Consider the following 15894-nt stretch of genomic DNA (forward strand, 5'->3'; position numbering starts at 1 on the left):
TTAACAAACAGCCCCAAAATATTACAAAACTTACTGTGCGTGGTGTGTGTGTGTGTGTGTGTGTGTGTGTGTGTGTGTGTGTGTGTCAATGCAAGTGGCTCGCCAGTGAATTCTGGCCAATGAATTCCTTTCTCCACCCACCTAGAGATGGGCTTGCAGAGTCTACCACTGTTGACTGGGATGCTGGGGATCCAAAGTCTGGTCCTCCTGCCTGCACAGTACTTTACCAACAGTGTTCTCTCCAGCCCTGCAAAGCTTGCTTTTTATTGGTAGCATAGAGTTTATTAGTTTATCACCTGTGTTTGTATGCGTATTCTTTATCTGCCTCTTCACTGACCAGTTACTTACACATCGGAGCACACCTCCAGTGTCTAGCTCCCTGAGTCTTTATTGTCGAGATAGCAATCAGTGGCTTTCCAGGTTAACTCAGCCCCTCCTGCTCAGCCAGAGGGTATCACCTCTACTCTAAGCTGCTTTCTAGTATACTGCTGCTACAGTGACTCAATAGAATAAGCGAGGGATTGTGTGATCTAAGTTTTATTTACAGTACTGAATGTGCAAAACTGTTTTGACTTCTTTTCTTTTTTTCTTTTTTTTTTTTTTTTTTTTTTTTTTTTTTTTTTTTTTTGTTTTTTGAGACAGGGTTTCTCTGTGTAGCTTTGCACCTTTCCTGGAACTCACTTGGTAGCCCAGGCTGGCCTCGAACTCACAGAGATTCGCCTGGCTCTGCCTCCCGAGTGCTGGGATTAAAGGCGTGCGCCACCACTGCCCGGCCTGTTTTGACTTCTTGAAAACATATTTACTGGGAGCGTCATGAAGCCTGTTGGTTTAGTTAACAAAATTATGCTGTATTTTATTTTCTTACTATGTTTGTGGAATTTATGATATTTATTTATTTATGGTTTTGTAAATGTGTGTAACATTTAGGGAAGTGTTAGGCCATCTTGAATATAAACATTAAAGACTCATCAGCTACATTTTAGTTCTCTAATTACAGTTTGTGATAAGAATTCATTTTTTTGTGGTGATGACTAGATTTTTATTATTTTTAAATGTTCCAACCAGCTATAAAAAGTACTTCATGTAGCCGGGCGTTGGTGGCGCACGCTTTATCCAGCACTCGGAGCAGCCAGGGGATCTCTGTGAGTCGAGCAGCTGGCTACCAATGAGCTCAGAAAGGCGCAAAGCTACACAGAGAAACCCTGTCTCGAAAAACCAAAAAAAAAAAAAAAAAGTACTCATGTCTTAGAACTAAGAATAGTAGGAATTTTATGTTGCTGTGCATATTAGTATATTTTGTCCCCTCAAACTTTGTTGTTCTATGCCCTAAGAAGTCTTGTTTATTTCCCACAGACTCACTGTGTGTCTTTGCTTTGGTTTATAACACAAACATGCCATGGTGTAATGTAAAAAATGATAAGAACTACATGGTGCAGTTTCCTTGAGCTGGCAGATGCTTGGCCCCAGGGGCTCCATTAGTCCTGAGCATGCAGAGGGCTGGCTCATCAGCATGTACGGCAGCAAACAGCTGTGTGCTCTGATGGAATGCACCCAACAGGTGTCTTTAAATATTGAACAAAGCGACTGATAGAACGCCAGAGAAGGTAATTTTGATGGTCTTGATGCTTTGGATTGGTTGTGTGCTAATCAGTTTCATTTCCTTCTTGTCTTACTTTCAGATTGGATCTGGGTCCTCTCGACTTGGAACAGCAGCAACGATTAAAGGTAGATACAGTCTACCTGAGCATTGACTGACTATTCTTTATTCTTTCATTATATTCTAATGTAATGAGAGAACTTCTTAAACACTTCTAGAAATAACATGATCTCTTAAATTGCCTGATTTAAATTCTGTTATCCTTTCATCATCTAAATATCACAAAAATATTTGAACATTTGTATTGTTTGTACGTTTTCATCTGTAAGACACCTTTTTGGCATAACGGGGCATGCTTTCCTAGGTATGGGTGAAAAGTTAATTACTGTGAAGTTTTTAAATGTGAGCATCATTGAAACATTAAAGAGAAAATGTTCTCTCCGTGTGTATCTACCTAAAGTAAGCGCACAGTTTGCTCCACGGCATTGTGCTCCCTAACCTTTCTGGGGAGGGATCGCCTTCATTTCAGCTTGTTGTAAGACAGTTGGCATTTCTATTTAGAATGTTTTTGTTTTGTTTTTTTTGTTTTTCAAGACAAGGTTTCTCTGTGTAGCCCTGGCTTTCCTGGAACTTGCTCTTTACACCAGGCTGGCCTCAGACTCACAGAGATCTATCTGCCTCTGCCTCCTTCCCAAGTGCTGGGATTAGAGGCGATGCATCACCACTGCCTGGCTGGAATCTGTTTTTGAAGAAACTAACACAGTCTCCCTTATCATTTGTATTTTGTGGTAATAGTTAGGTCTGTTCTGTGGTCCATGGTACTTAGTGTCAGGCCATTCACCACATAGTAACCCCTTGTATTCTGTGGTAATGTTACTTAGTGTCGGGCGCATTCACCACATAGTAACCCCTTGTATTCTGTGGCAATGTTACTTAGTGTCGGGCGCATTCACCACATGGTAACCCCTTGTGTTCTGTGGTATGTTACTTAGTGTCGGGCGCATTCACCACATAGTAACCCCTTGTATTCTGTGGTAATGTTACTTAGTGTCAGGCGCATTCACCACATAGTAACCCCTTGTATTCTGTGGTAATGTTACTTAGTGTCGGGTGCATTCACCACATGGTAACCCCTTGTGTTCTGTGGTATGTTACTTAGTGTTGGGCGCATTCACCACATAGTAACCCCTTGTATTCTGTGGTAATGTTACTTAGTGTCAGGCGCATTCACACATGTAACCCCTTGTATTCTGTGGTAATAGTTAGGTCTGTTCTTCTGTGGCCCATGGTACTTAGTGTTGGCTACATTCACCACATGGTAACCCTGGTGTGCAGGAGCTGCTCTAGTTGGTGGGTCTCCCTTCTCTGTGTCCCTTCTCTGCCGTGTCTTTACTTAGTGTCATGTCCTCATGTGTTTCTCTTAACTTTGTAGGAGACACAGACACTGCTAAGACTTCTGATGACATAAGTTTAAGTCTGGGCCAGAGCTCTAGTCTTTGTAAGGAAGGAAGTGAAGAACAAGGTAAGAGTGTGCTTTATGGTGACGTCATACCTTGTAATGTGTGCTGAATTTCAGGAATACCTTACTACGCACTTTTTTTTTTTAAATGTATGAGTGTTCTGTGTACATGTATGCCTGCAGGCCAGAAGAGGGCACCAGATCTCATTACAGATGGTTGTGAGCCACCATGTGGTTGCTGAGAATTGAACTCGGGACCTTTGGAGAGCAGCCAGTGCTCTTAACCTCTGAGCCATCTCTTCAGCCCCCCCCCCCACACACACATTTTAACAGAAGTGTTTGTTTATTCATTTTTTACAGTCTGTTACTCTGAAGCCCTGGCTGACCTGGAACTCACTGTGTAGCCCAGGCTGGCCTTAAACTCTTAGGTGATCCTCCTGCCTCTGCTTCCTGAGTGCTGGGATTACAGGCATCAGCCACCATGCCTGACTCTAATAAGGTTACTTTTAGGAAACAATAAAATAAAATAATTTACTAGCATTTTAAGTACTTTTACCATACTGAGTTAAGTAAGACTCAGCAGGAAAGAAATTATATGAACATGTGCCCCAGTGTGTGAGATGGAAGATGCGAATCTGCTGTTCTGTTATTTGCCCATTAACTTTCACCCAGTTCCATTTCTTTTTCTCCTCCTCCTCCTCTTCCTCCTCTTTTTTTTTTTTTTTTTTTTTTTTTTTTGTTGTTTTTTGTTTTTGAGACAGGCTCTCAATATGTAGCATTGGCTGGCCTGGAACTCCCTATGTAGACCAGGGTGGCCTCAAGCTCAAAGAGACCCACCTACCTCTACCCCCTGAGTGCTGGGATTACAGGCATGCCTTTCTCCTACCCTGCCTCCATTAAACCTCATTTCTCACAGTTGTAATCTATTGCTGGTGCTTGGAAGTTTATCACTGTATCTCTCCCCTTTGGAATTGCAAAACTTTGTCATTGTTAATTTGTTTTTGAGGATCCCCACACCCCAAGGCCTCTAAACATACTGCATGGTGTAAATTTTTCTTTCTTTTAAGTGAAAGGTGAATCAATTACTTTGCATATTGCAGTATCTGTTTCTATAATGTGGACCACTGTAATGTCTTGACAACTAGGTCATAGTCTTAGATGGCTGAGCCTGTCTGTATTTAGGAGTTATATATCTCATTATCTTACCATGTAGCTAAAAAAACACAAAGCAAAGGCTTTATTTTGTTTTTTAATGATAATCTGGCAGGTTGAGATTTATACATGCATAACTATCATCGTAGCCAGGTAGAGTCACATAGATAATGATGTCTGGTATTCACTTGGCCCAGACTGTTGTCTAGGCTAGGGGTCCACATGCTTATTTTGCAAAGGCCTAGGTAGCTTTGCAGGTCATTTGCAGGTCAGTTGGTAACCAGCTCTGTGATTATAGAGGGGAAGGATTCCTAAACTCTTTCTGAGTGAGTAGATATGGTTGTGCCACACTGACATTTCCTATACAGACATGGCCATGCCTTGTTCCATGACCCTTGGTTTGTCTCAGCCCTGGGGTTAGTTTTCTTTATATGCATTTACTCATTTGTCACTTCCGATATTTGAATCAACACTGTTGCTGTTTTTACTTTACAGATAATATTATGACTTAAAGAGGAATTACAGGGAACTTATCCACAGTCACAGCTAAATTCACATTACTGTACTACTTTAAAGTAATTACTTAAAAATATTTGTGTGTGTGTGTGTGTGTGTGTGTGCACATACTCATGGAGGCCAGAGGAAGGCCTTGTATCTCCCATAGATGGAGTTAAAAGTTGATTGGGAGTCACCTGATGTAGGTGGGAGCTGACCTCAGGTCCTCTGCAAGAGTAGCAAGCCCTACTAATGGAGGAACCATCTTTCCAGTCCCTCAGATAATTTTGTTACTTGCTTTTATTATGCAACATATCACATTTTGTGTACATTTAACGGATATTTTCATGTTTTATGTGCACAGCACTGTTTTAAATAATGGAAATAGTCAGTGGACAGACAACAGTTTGCATCCTCTTATGGCTCCATGTTCTTAGTATGGAGTTGTATTCCTGTGAATCAGTTATAAGAGTAAATAGATGGAGAGTGGAAGTGGTGGGGCTGAGGAACTGGTAATCGTAAATAGAGTAGTTTGTACCCACAGCAGAGACCTAAAGAACGGGACACCGAGGAGGAGCCTCTTTTGCTATTGCCGGGGGAACAGCAGATGGAAGAGGTGTCAAGTAGGAACATGCCTGTTGGGTGTGAAAAGTAATGTGGCTGGTGTGGTGTGTGTGTGTGTGTGTGTGTGTGTGTGTGTGTGTGTGTGTGTGTGTAAAGTCTCAGAGGTCATTTTTAAAGATAACTTGTTTTAATTCCTAGGAAGATGAACTGCTGCTGTGGCTCTGACTTTGAGACTGATCAAAGGGGTAGATGCTGAAATGGAGAGGTGATTTGGAGATCATTGTAAGGGTCAGGGTAGTAAGAAGTGGCCTGGTTCATATTCTCTCTCTCTCTCTCTCTCTCTCTCTCTCTCTCTCTCTCTCTCTCTCTCTCTGTGTGTGTGTGTGTGTGTGTGTGTGTGTGTGTATACACTAATAAGATGCTATGTTGGTGAATTTTAGTGTTATTATATAAGATTTTATAGTACTCATGGGTGATTTTTCAGACAGTTTTGAGTTGGACAGTAGTTAAGATGGGGTGTCCCTTAACCTTCAGGGGGTGTTCTAGATTCAAAGATTGGAGAGCATGGAGGGTAGGATGGCAGTTCAGTTTTCAATTTGGGGCATATTTAGTGTGTGAGTCTCTGGGACCTCAAAATAGCCATGAGCAGGAAGAAGTCAGGTTAGATGTTTGGGTTGGACATGTAGAAGTTGTCAGTGTGTAAATACCAAAGAACCAACCAACACATCAAATATGGAGTTTAAGCTCATGATGGCTCATACCTGTAACTTGGGAGCATGAGACAGGAGAATTGCCTTGAAATCAAGGCCAACCTGGGACAGCAGAGTGAGTTCTAAGCCAGCCTCCACTATAGAGTGAGACCTTTTCTCAAAAACACCAAAACAACAATAAAAAAGGCAAAGCAAGAACAGCACAGGAGCACACGCTGAGCTGGAGGCTTCCGAAGCTGGTAAACTAACACTAACTAACAGGGTGGTTTTGCAAGGTTAGCTGGCTTAGGGTTACATGGTCCTGGCTGTGGTTTGTCACCACCTAGTGGCAATTGTGTAAACTGCTGAAATACTGTTTAGGGCGGGCTTGGCCTCAGTGGCTTAGTTGGTCAGCATTTGGTTGATGAGCTGATACTCATTTCGTCCTAAGATTCCAGATTATTAGTAGAACCAGGAATGTAGCGTGCACCCCGATCCTTCACTTCCAAGGAGGAGTTCTTGCCAATTTCCCTGCCTCGTCTCACTCATGTCTTCCTTGTTCAAGATGAAAATGATAGCTCACCTCCATCACATTCAGGCCTGACGGGTATGGAGAGAGTAGTCCCAGATGTTTCTGAATGTTTGTCCTGGTGTCAGGAAACTGGAGGAGGTCTACACAGAGGAAGTGTAGATAGGAAACTGAAAAAATCTCAGGGCTCTGACCTGAGCCAGGGGCTTTAAGACGTTCAGACTAAATAGAAACAGCTGGTGAGCCGAAGGCCTCCGCGCTGCTGGACGCCAGCATGGGGGAAAGGCTTGCTCTTGCCAGCTCTGCTGAATTGAGGGATTCGAGGGTGTGACTTGGCCATTAATCACAATGAAGGTTCTGCTTACCTTGACAAGGAATGTCAATGGAGTAGCCTTAGAATCTGGAGATGTGTCTTGGTGGTAGAGTGCTCACCTGGCATGTGCATGTGTTAAGGCCATTGGTTTAGTCTCCAGCCCACAAAACAGAAAACAAAAGTCCCCAAAGAACTGTTGAAGAGAATTAGAGGAGAAAAATAAACTACTCTGAGTATAACCGACTCTTGATTAAATCCTTGCAAAGGACGAGAGACTAAGATATTAACTAGCAAGAGAAGGGAAAGGTAAGGGAGGGAGTATAGAGTTTAAGAGAAAGAATAGCATGTTTGTGTCCTTGATAGAGACGGCCCAAGAGAGAAGGCCAAGCATGGATTTTCTTTAGAAGGGTGGTAGGTGTTAACTTCGGAAAACAGTTCAGTGTGCGGAGTCAAGTACTTCGTGCTTCTGCCCCGGAGAACGTTCTCTTCACTGTTTTGGTATGTAACTTGGTGCTCTGTTTTTCATTATGATTTTCATGCCGTAAAACTCCCCGCTCTAGTGTAAGTACCTTTCAGCACGTACACAGATTGTATTCTTGTTGTCAGAACGTTTTTGTCCTCAGAGAAGGAAGCCGCAGCTGCTGCCAGCCCCTTTGCTTCTCCGGCCTGACAGCCACTGGGTGTGCGTTCGTCTACATTCCCGTCTGAGTATTTCATAGAAATGAAGTTCTATGACGTGCAGCTTTTGTGTCGACTTTTATTTACCATGTTACAGCATGTGTCAGGACTCGATTCCTTTTGTAGCTAAACACAGTAGATCACTTAAAACACATGCCCATACATCCCAGCACTGTTTCTGGATTGTAGAACTGAAATGATAGTCTTCATGCAGTACTGCCTCTTTTCATTGTTAGTATTGATACATTCATCCCTCAACTCTTTCCAGATCCATCCCCTGCCTCCTGCTACCTCATCTCAACTGAGTCCGCATTTAAATGTGTACATATTCCACACAATTTGTGCTGTGCCTGTAGTCACGGGTGTGGGTCTAGTCAATGGCGTACCCTCCGAGGGCACCATCTAAACTGATTCTTCCTCCCCCACAGATCACCAAGTGTTACAGCTCCTCAGAAGGGAGGCTGTGAGCCTGTCAGTTTGTGACTGTCACAAGCTGTGAGACACCTTGCACCATTATGTGGTATCTTGTTTGAGCATTGACCAGCACTTTGTTATTGTTGTTGTTTGTTTCTTCCTATTCTAGGTTTTAATATTTAAATCTGTGTATTATTTGTGTGTGTGTTTGGATAGTGTAGACATGCGTGTGCTGTGGTTTGCATGTAGAGGTCAGGGGACAACCGTGTGGCATTAGGCTCTTTTTCCATCTTTACATGGGCTCCTGGCATCACGCTGAAGTGGCCAGGCTTGTGCAGCAAGTACTTTGCCCACTAAGTGATTTTGGAGATCCATTTTAGGTTTTTGTTTATTTGTAAAATTATACTATTTTCCAAAAGAATTAAAGTCTTTCCTAAAGTACAATAATGATAGTTATTATTAATATATATATATGTAACTCTATCTATCTATCTATCTATGTTTTTTTTTCTTCTTCAGTATTTCTTGCCTGCTACTTATAAGGTTGATAACACATCTTTTAGATGAACAAACAAAGGCTCAGGTTGGTAACTCAAAGCTACCTATTTGTAAGTTAGAAATAGAGCTTGCAGTAGATTGTGGTGGCCCACACCTGAAATTGCAGGCTCAGGATGCTGAGACAGGAAGAGCTGCGGTTCAAGGCTGGCCTAGGTTAAATAGTGAGAGCCTGTTCCAAAAGGGAGAGAGAGGAGGAGCATGCACACACACACACACACACACACACACACACACACACACACACACACACACAAGAGAGGGGGGGGGGAGGACATAGAGACAGACACAATGGAACTTTTTCTGAAATTGTTTGAAAAACTCAAAAGATTTGAAAGTTTAGTTCATTCCATCAGTTAGAATGGTTTCTTTGTGCAGTTTTCAAACAAACCAGCTCTTTGGATGACTAGCCACTTGTTCAGTGAGCTGCTTGAGAATTGCTTATACTTGATTTACTGTATGCTGAGTTCTTTCCTTTGTTAAACAGTAGAGGAGCTGGTCATGCATCTGTTTTAACATTTTCAAATGTGTTTGAAACAGATTTGGCAACTGATCGCAAGCTCTTCCGCCTGGTCTCCAATGACTCCTTCATCTCTATTCAGCCTTCCTTGTCCTCTTGTGGACAGGACTTACCAAGGGACTTCAGTGACAAAGTGAGCCTGCCAAGTCATAGCCAGCACCACCATGTCGATCAGTCACTGTCCAGCGCCTGCGACACAGAAGTCGCGTCTCTTGTACCTTTACATTCACACTCGTACAGGAAAGAGCACCGGCCACGAGGGGTGCCACGGACTTCCAGCTCTGCCGTGGCTTTTCCTGATGCCTCGCTGAATGACTTTCCTCTTTACCAGCAGAGACGGGGGTTAGACCCAGTCAGTGAGTTAGACTCCTCTAAGCCCCATTCGGGGTCCAGAGAGTCCTTAGTGGAAAAGTCTTGTCCACCTGCAGAATTTCAGCCTGCTGGTGACTTGAGAAAAAGTAATTCTCAACCACCCACAAAGTGTGGGAAGAGCAGAGCACTGAATGCCGACAAAAGCGTGGACAGCCTGAGGAGCCTGAGTACACGGAGTAGTGGGTCCACTGAGAGCTACTGCAGTGGGACAGACAGGGACACCAACAGTACTCTGAGCAGCTACAAAAGCGAGCAGACCAGCTCCACTCACATTGAGAGCATCTTGTCTGAGCACGAGGAGTCTCCTAAAGTGGGAAAGAGGACTGCCAGGAAGAAGTGCTGTGCTGACTCCGCAGAAGAGAGGAGCCATGGTGCGGGGGACCAGAGGACTAGCAGCGACAAGGCTGCCCCAGAGGGGCGGACATCTGGTGGGCCTCCTGAGGACCCGGATGCTCAGGCATCTGGGGAGGGACCTGACCAGGTTGCTCCTAGCAGCTCTGCCTCCGAAGATGCCAATAAAAACCCCCATGCAAATGAGTTTACCGGCCCCGGGGACAGGCCATCTGAGCCAAGTGCAGAGAGCAAAGAGGAGCAGAGTGAGAAGCCCAGCATTTCCACAGACTCCAGAGTTTGTAAAGACAGTGGTGGGAAGCAGAAGGAAGGCGATGTCCGGCCCAAATCCTCCAGCGTAATCCACCGGACGGCCTCTGCCCACAAGCCAGGCAGAAGACGCACAGGAAAGAAGCGGGCCAGCAGTTTTGACTCCAGCCGCCACAGGGACTACGTCTCCTTTCGAGGAGTCTCTGGAAGCAAGCCTCACAGTGCTGTGTTTTGCCATGACGAGGACTCCAGTGATCAAAGTGACCTGAGCAGAGCACCGAGTGTGCACTCTGCTCACCAGTTCAGCAGCGACAGCTCTTCCAGTGCCACCTCTCATTCGTGCCAGTCTCCGGAGGGCAAATACGGTGCCCTCAGGACCAAGCATGGCCATAAGGACCGGGGCACAGACTCAGACCACACACACAGAACTCATCCAGGCCCTGAGGGAACCGCCAAAAAGAGGGCCACCCGCAGGACTTCCAGCACCAGCAGTGCCAAGACGCGGGCTCGGGTGCTGAGCTTGGACAGTGGCACTGTGGCCTGTTTGAATGACGCCACCAGGCTGCTGGCACCCGAGAGTATAAAGCCCTTAACCACGTCAAAGTCCGATCTCGAGGCCAAAGAGGGGGAGGTGCTAGATGAGCTCTCTTTACTGGGCCGGGCTTCCCAGCTAGAGACAGTCACTCGGTCTAGGAACAGTTTGCCAAGCCAGGCTGCGTTTCCTGAAGGGCAAGAGCAAGATGCAGCCCCTGGAGGTAAGTGAGCTACAGGATCTCCCCAGGTGTTCCTGCAGGTGGACACGTCGCTCAGGATAGTCTCTTAGAATCTTAAGAAAGCATGATTTCCCTGTGTTAGGAAAACAGGCTTCCTTCAGTGAGGATGTGGTGGTCTGCAACATCCAGTTCTCTTATGGGACACATCAGTTGATTCTTGACTGCCTCTCTTTTCTAAGCTAGTTTTGCCAGTAATAACCCGGCTAGTTCTCTCCTTTGTACAACAGCAACAGTTTTACAGCTAAATAGGGTGACAAGCCACTTCAGCCGTGTCTTCCACAGTGTGAAGCAGGTGCTCAACCTGTCACATGCCTTTAATCCCAGCACTCAGGAGGTAGAGCCAGGCGGATCTCTGTGAGTTCGAGGCCAGCCTGGGCTACAGAGCGAGATCCAGGGCAGGCTCAGGGGTTGTACTTTGATACCCAACTATTTTTCTTTTTCTGTGCTTTTCTCAATTCAAACTTCAGATACTAAGAAAAAGACATTTTTCCTACAATTTCACACTGTACTTAATTAAGTTGGAGTTTATAATTTATATTAATTAGCACTTTATTTTATTATGTGATTATATTTTAATTTTTGAGACAGGATCTCAGTGTGTAGCCCTGGCTATCCTGAAACTCACTATGTAGACCAGACTGGCCTCAAACAGAGTTCTGTCAGCCTCTGCCTCCTGAGTGCTGGGATTAAAGAAGTGCATCATCACATCCCGCTGTATTAGCATTTTCATTCCAGTAATAGATGTGTGGTATTCCCTATGATGGGGATGGTGGTTGGGTAAAGTAATAACTTAGTCATTTCAGGATGGGGGGGGGATTGTACAAAGTTGGGTAGGTGACGCCATGTTGTATCAGTGTGCATTGACCTTTCTTCAGAGGTGGTGGTCCTCACTGTTTCCTCCTCCTGGAGCAGACTGTTGGCTGTGGCTGATGATGCAGTCTGTCTGGGTGGAGTGAGAATGAGGCTTCCGCTGTCAGCACACACGACGTGTCTTGAAAGGTCGCAGTCATTTCCTGTAGTAGTGATAAGACTCTACTTAACAATGAAGGCTGATGCTCTGCTCAGACACATTTTCAAACCTGTCTACACTACCTCAGAAGAATTCCAGATTCATTTAGAGTAGTGGAAAGGTCAGATTGTGGAGGTGTTCTCGCGTGTCTTTATTTTTCTTTGTTTCTGCTTAGGTTCTAACAAGAGTTAACTTAGAATGGGAGTGTAAAGAAATTATTTTCAGTGCTAAGGAGCTCTCAAAATAGTCTTCTAACCTATAAATTAGAGATGATTGTGTCTGAAGTGGTTCTTACCACTTGGCTGCTGTGTAAATGTCTTGGAGTTTTTGACGTGGGTGTTATTCTATATTTTATAACATCTGAAAAACTGTAGAGGCTTCTCAGAGAAACCTTACCGTGTGTGTCTGTTCACGGCGTCAAGGGATCCATTGGGTTTTAAAAGATAGCTTAATTCTTTAAGTTATCAAATACATTTGGAGAGTGAACATGCTGTGGTGTGTTCTGTTATTGCTGAAATACACGGTTTACATTGCCAGAGTGTAAGTGTTCTAGAACATGTGTGAGATGTACTGTAGTGAGTCTATGTCTTTGTGTATTTGCCACCCTGTCCTTTCCTTTCCGCGGTGAGTGTGGGTTTTCCTTCTTTGTTTTGTCTTGCTTGGTGGTTTTGCAAAGTTACATGGAAAGTGTTTTTTGTTTCTTCATACAGTTCTAGGACATTTAAGTCTTCATATTTCTAGATTCTAGATTTTTTTGTTTGTATCTTTAAAAATCTCCATTAAATGTTAATAATAAAACAATGAACTAAATCTTTTGAAATGTCAACTTTAGTTGAGGAATTCACTAGTATGTGGAAGTTGAAGATACTTTTTGTCAACGGAGGGTACTGCTAGGGTTTGTTTGTTTTTATTGTGCTTAGAATGAAAGTCGGCACAAAACAAAATGACTTAAATATGTTGGAGATTCAGGTGTAATGTTTTCATTCCACATAAATACCAGGTTTACTGTGGTTTAGTTGAACTTCCAGAAAACTGGCAGTAGCAGGAAGGAATTTAAACATTCCCATTCAAAATCCACAGAATTCAGTGTGTGTTGATGTGTCGTCCTCTGGTGGTGTAGGAGTGATGTGTCTGAGTTGTCCGTTCTGCGTGTACACTGTACTCCTGAGACACGACAACACACGTTGCTAACTCTCTCCCTTTCCGTTTCTATCTCTGTCTCTCTCTCCTTGCCTGGAAATAAAACCATAAGTAAATTTTAATCCCAATAGATGTGGAGGTATTGATGACTTCTTTAAACATTTTCTTAGTGGGGCGGATGGTGTTAGTAGGGTGGAGGGATAGAATTTAGGAAATGTTCTTGGAATATTAAAATAAAATTCCCTAGAATAGAGGTGATGTACCCAGGACTCACATGCCTGTTAGTATATGGGCTCCACTGTACTTGTTACCCTCAGAGACCTATTTATCTTCTTCAGGACTCCGCACTGTCATCTGAGGATGAGATACCCATTCCATAGTGAAAGATGAAGGGCGGTCATACATAAGATGCTTAGGAAGTGCCTAGCATGTGGTAAATGTTTAATAGTACTGCTGTTATTGGAAAGCAGGCCAGTTTGCTGTGCTACAGAAATGGGTCCTGTCCTGTTTAACTCTGCTGGTTCAGTGATATATAGGTAAATACAAGGAAGTAACTACATAGTGAAATAAATTAGAGATGTTCTACTTGTGTGAAACTGTGTAATAGTGAAAATACAAATGATATCTGAATTCCCCAGTTCACACTTAATACTAACAGAAAAATGTTTTTAGTAGCTAATCTATTAATGTAGGTTCTGTCTTTTGGCAGTGACATGCCGTATAACTTACTTTATGGTATGTAGTCATGTAACAGTGGTTTGCTTGCTGTTATCTATGGCATTGTGTGTGCCAGGCAAACACTCGACCATGGTGCTGGATCACCAGCATGCTCCCGTGTTTCTGTTAGGACCTCTTACCCTTAACTGAGTACTTGACTCAAAGCCAAATTTTACTAATGATTGTCTGCAATTGCTTAGGTGAAAAATTTTGAGTTCAAACTAAGATATTTTTATTGACCTTTTCTTTCCACTTAATTTTTCTTGTGAGGCATGTCTCTAATTTATGACTAAAAATACTTTAAGAATGAAAAATACAGATACGTGTGTGTGTGTGTGTTGTGTGTGTGTGTGTGTGTGTGTGTGTGTGTATTAGAAAAATGTCCCGTTTTCTAACTTGTCCTATGTCAAATAAAGATGGTCTTCTCTTGGGCCCTAAATTTATTTCCTATATGATACAATATTATGCTTATAATATGTTTTCTATATCAGTTGTCAGGTTATAAAGAATAGCTGAAGTAGAGGGGTTTGAATGTGTTTTATGATTTATGCCATATTCTACATTTATGGTTTTTTTTTAAGATTTTTTTTTTCAACACAGTGTTTCTCTATGTAGCCCTGGCTGTCCTAGAACTTGCTCTGTAGCCCAGGCTGGCCTCAAACTCTCAGAGATCCCCCTGCCTCTGCCTCCCGAGTGAGTACTGAGATTAAAGGTGTGTGCTACCACCTCCCGGTGATTTATTTATTTTATTATTTTATGTGTCTGAGTGGTTTACTGTGTATGTGTACCATGTGGTACAGTGCCCACAGAGGTCAGATGAGGACCCTGGATCCTTGGAACTGGAGTGACAGATTGCGAGCCATCCTGTGAGTGCTGGGAATTGAACCTGGTTCTCTGCGAGAGCAGCCAGTGCTCTTAGCTGCTGAGCCCTCTTTCCACTCATAGTTTTCTGAATTCCTTAACTTGTATCTCTCTGAGAATGTATTTTAAAGTAACTTTTTAGTGTCATGTATTCTGTGTGTGTGTATGAATGATTTGTTTACACAAATGCATGGGTAGCAGGTGTATGCCTGTTGCCTTCAGAGGTCAGAAGAAGACCCTAGATCCCCTGGAACTTGAATTATTAATGGTTGTGAGCCACTGTGTAGGTACTAGGCATTGAACTGGGGTCTAAAGCACTGAGCCACCTCTCCAGCCCTGAGAAAACTGTTTTAAAGACATCGTCTGCGTCACTGTTCTGTAGGCTACGTCCCTTGCCCCTGAAGTCAGTGTTAATGTATACAATTCTCAAATACAGTTCTGTGCCAGATTTGCCAGGGAGGAACAAACAGTTCTTTCTCTAACAGCAGCGGAATTCTAAATGAGTAAGCCAGTGATTCCATCCTTCTCCCACCCCTGATTACTGATTGAATATGCTAGCCAAGCCATTCAATCTGCCTCAGTTTCCCCAACCCTAAAAGAGGAATTGTAACTAGCTAGACCTGTTCTGGTTCACTGTAGATGCCTTTGTGCGTAGGGGGTGAAAGTGCTCTGTTAATTCTAGATTCGTTGTGTAAACCAAAGCACTGGTACTACAGTTTTGGGGGGTAGCTTTTGCCTTCTCTCTCTCTAGAATCTTCTATTTACTATATACAGCTTTGGATACTTTTCTTGTTGTCATTCATAAAGCCAGCTGGTAATGTTTTAGTACATTCATATAAACATAAATTGCTATACCAAACAGTTCCATATCAAATGTGTAGATTTTCTGTAACTGAGATAAATTAGAAATAACCCTAAGGTTTGATTTTACATTTGTTTGTAATGGTCAGCAATAGACCAGCCCATGGATCTCCAAATGTCCAGGATATTGGTCTGTTTTCCGTGAATTGCATTTAAGCATAAACTTTATCGAGGGACTGCATCATTATAAAGGAAAGAAAGCCCCGGCACTCTTGAGGTACAGACAGGAGAAATAGGAGTTTGAGGTCAGCCTGGGCTACCTGAGATGTGTCTGAGAGAGAGAGAAAGAGAGACAGACAGACAGAGACAGAGACAGAGAGAACATTAGAACACAAAACTGAGAAATAAAAGCTGAATTGTCTGTGTCTTCTGATGACATTTTACTGCAAATAAGGAAATCATTAGAAAGTCAAGACTTGTGATAAAAGCATATTTAACTTAAAACTATATGCTTAATTTTTGTATTTCTTTTATTCATAATTTTTGAATCACTGGAATGCTTCTGAGTTTTCCTTCTTACCTATGTATGCATGCAAATTAGTTCTGCCCAGAGTGTTTAGTTTCTCATTATTTACATTGGATAGACTTAAGATTCA

At 43.1% G+C, this 15894-nt stretch overlaps 1 protein-coding gene across 5 annotated transcripts in view; it reads left to right on the forward strand.

Moving 5' to 3' along the window:
• Positions 1 to 15894, forward strand: part of Pcnx1 (pecanex 1) — a 149390-nt gene that overhangs the window by 49665 nt on the left and 83831 nt on the right. For all 5 annotated transcript variants that reach the window (XM_028877416.2, XM_028877438.2, XM_028877426.2 and 2 more), the window contains exons 4-6: positions 1680 to 1725; positions 3030 to 3119; positions 8986 to 10692. In XM_028877416.2, the coding sequence (XP_028733249.1) occupies positions 1680 to 1725; positions 3030 to 3119; positions 8986 to 10692 (1843 nt within the window). The remainder of the gene's footprint in view (positions 1 to 1679; positions 1726 to 3029; positions 3120 to 8985; positions 10693 to 15894) is intronic.

Source organism: Peromyscus leucopus, chromosome 14, assembly GCF_004664715.2.
Source record: "Peromyscus leucopus breed LL Stock chromosome 14, UCI_PerLeu_2.1, whole genome shotgun sequence".
Taxonomy (NCBI): Eukaryota; Metazoa; Chordata; class Mammalia; order Rodentia; family Cricetidae; genus Peromyscus; species Peromyscus leucopus.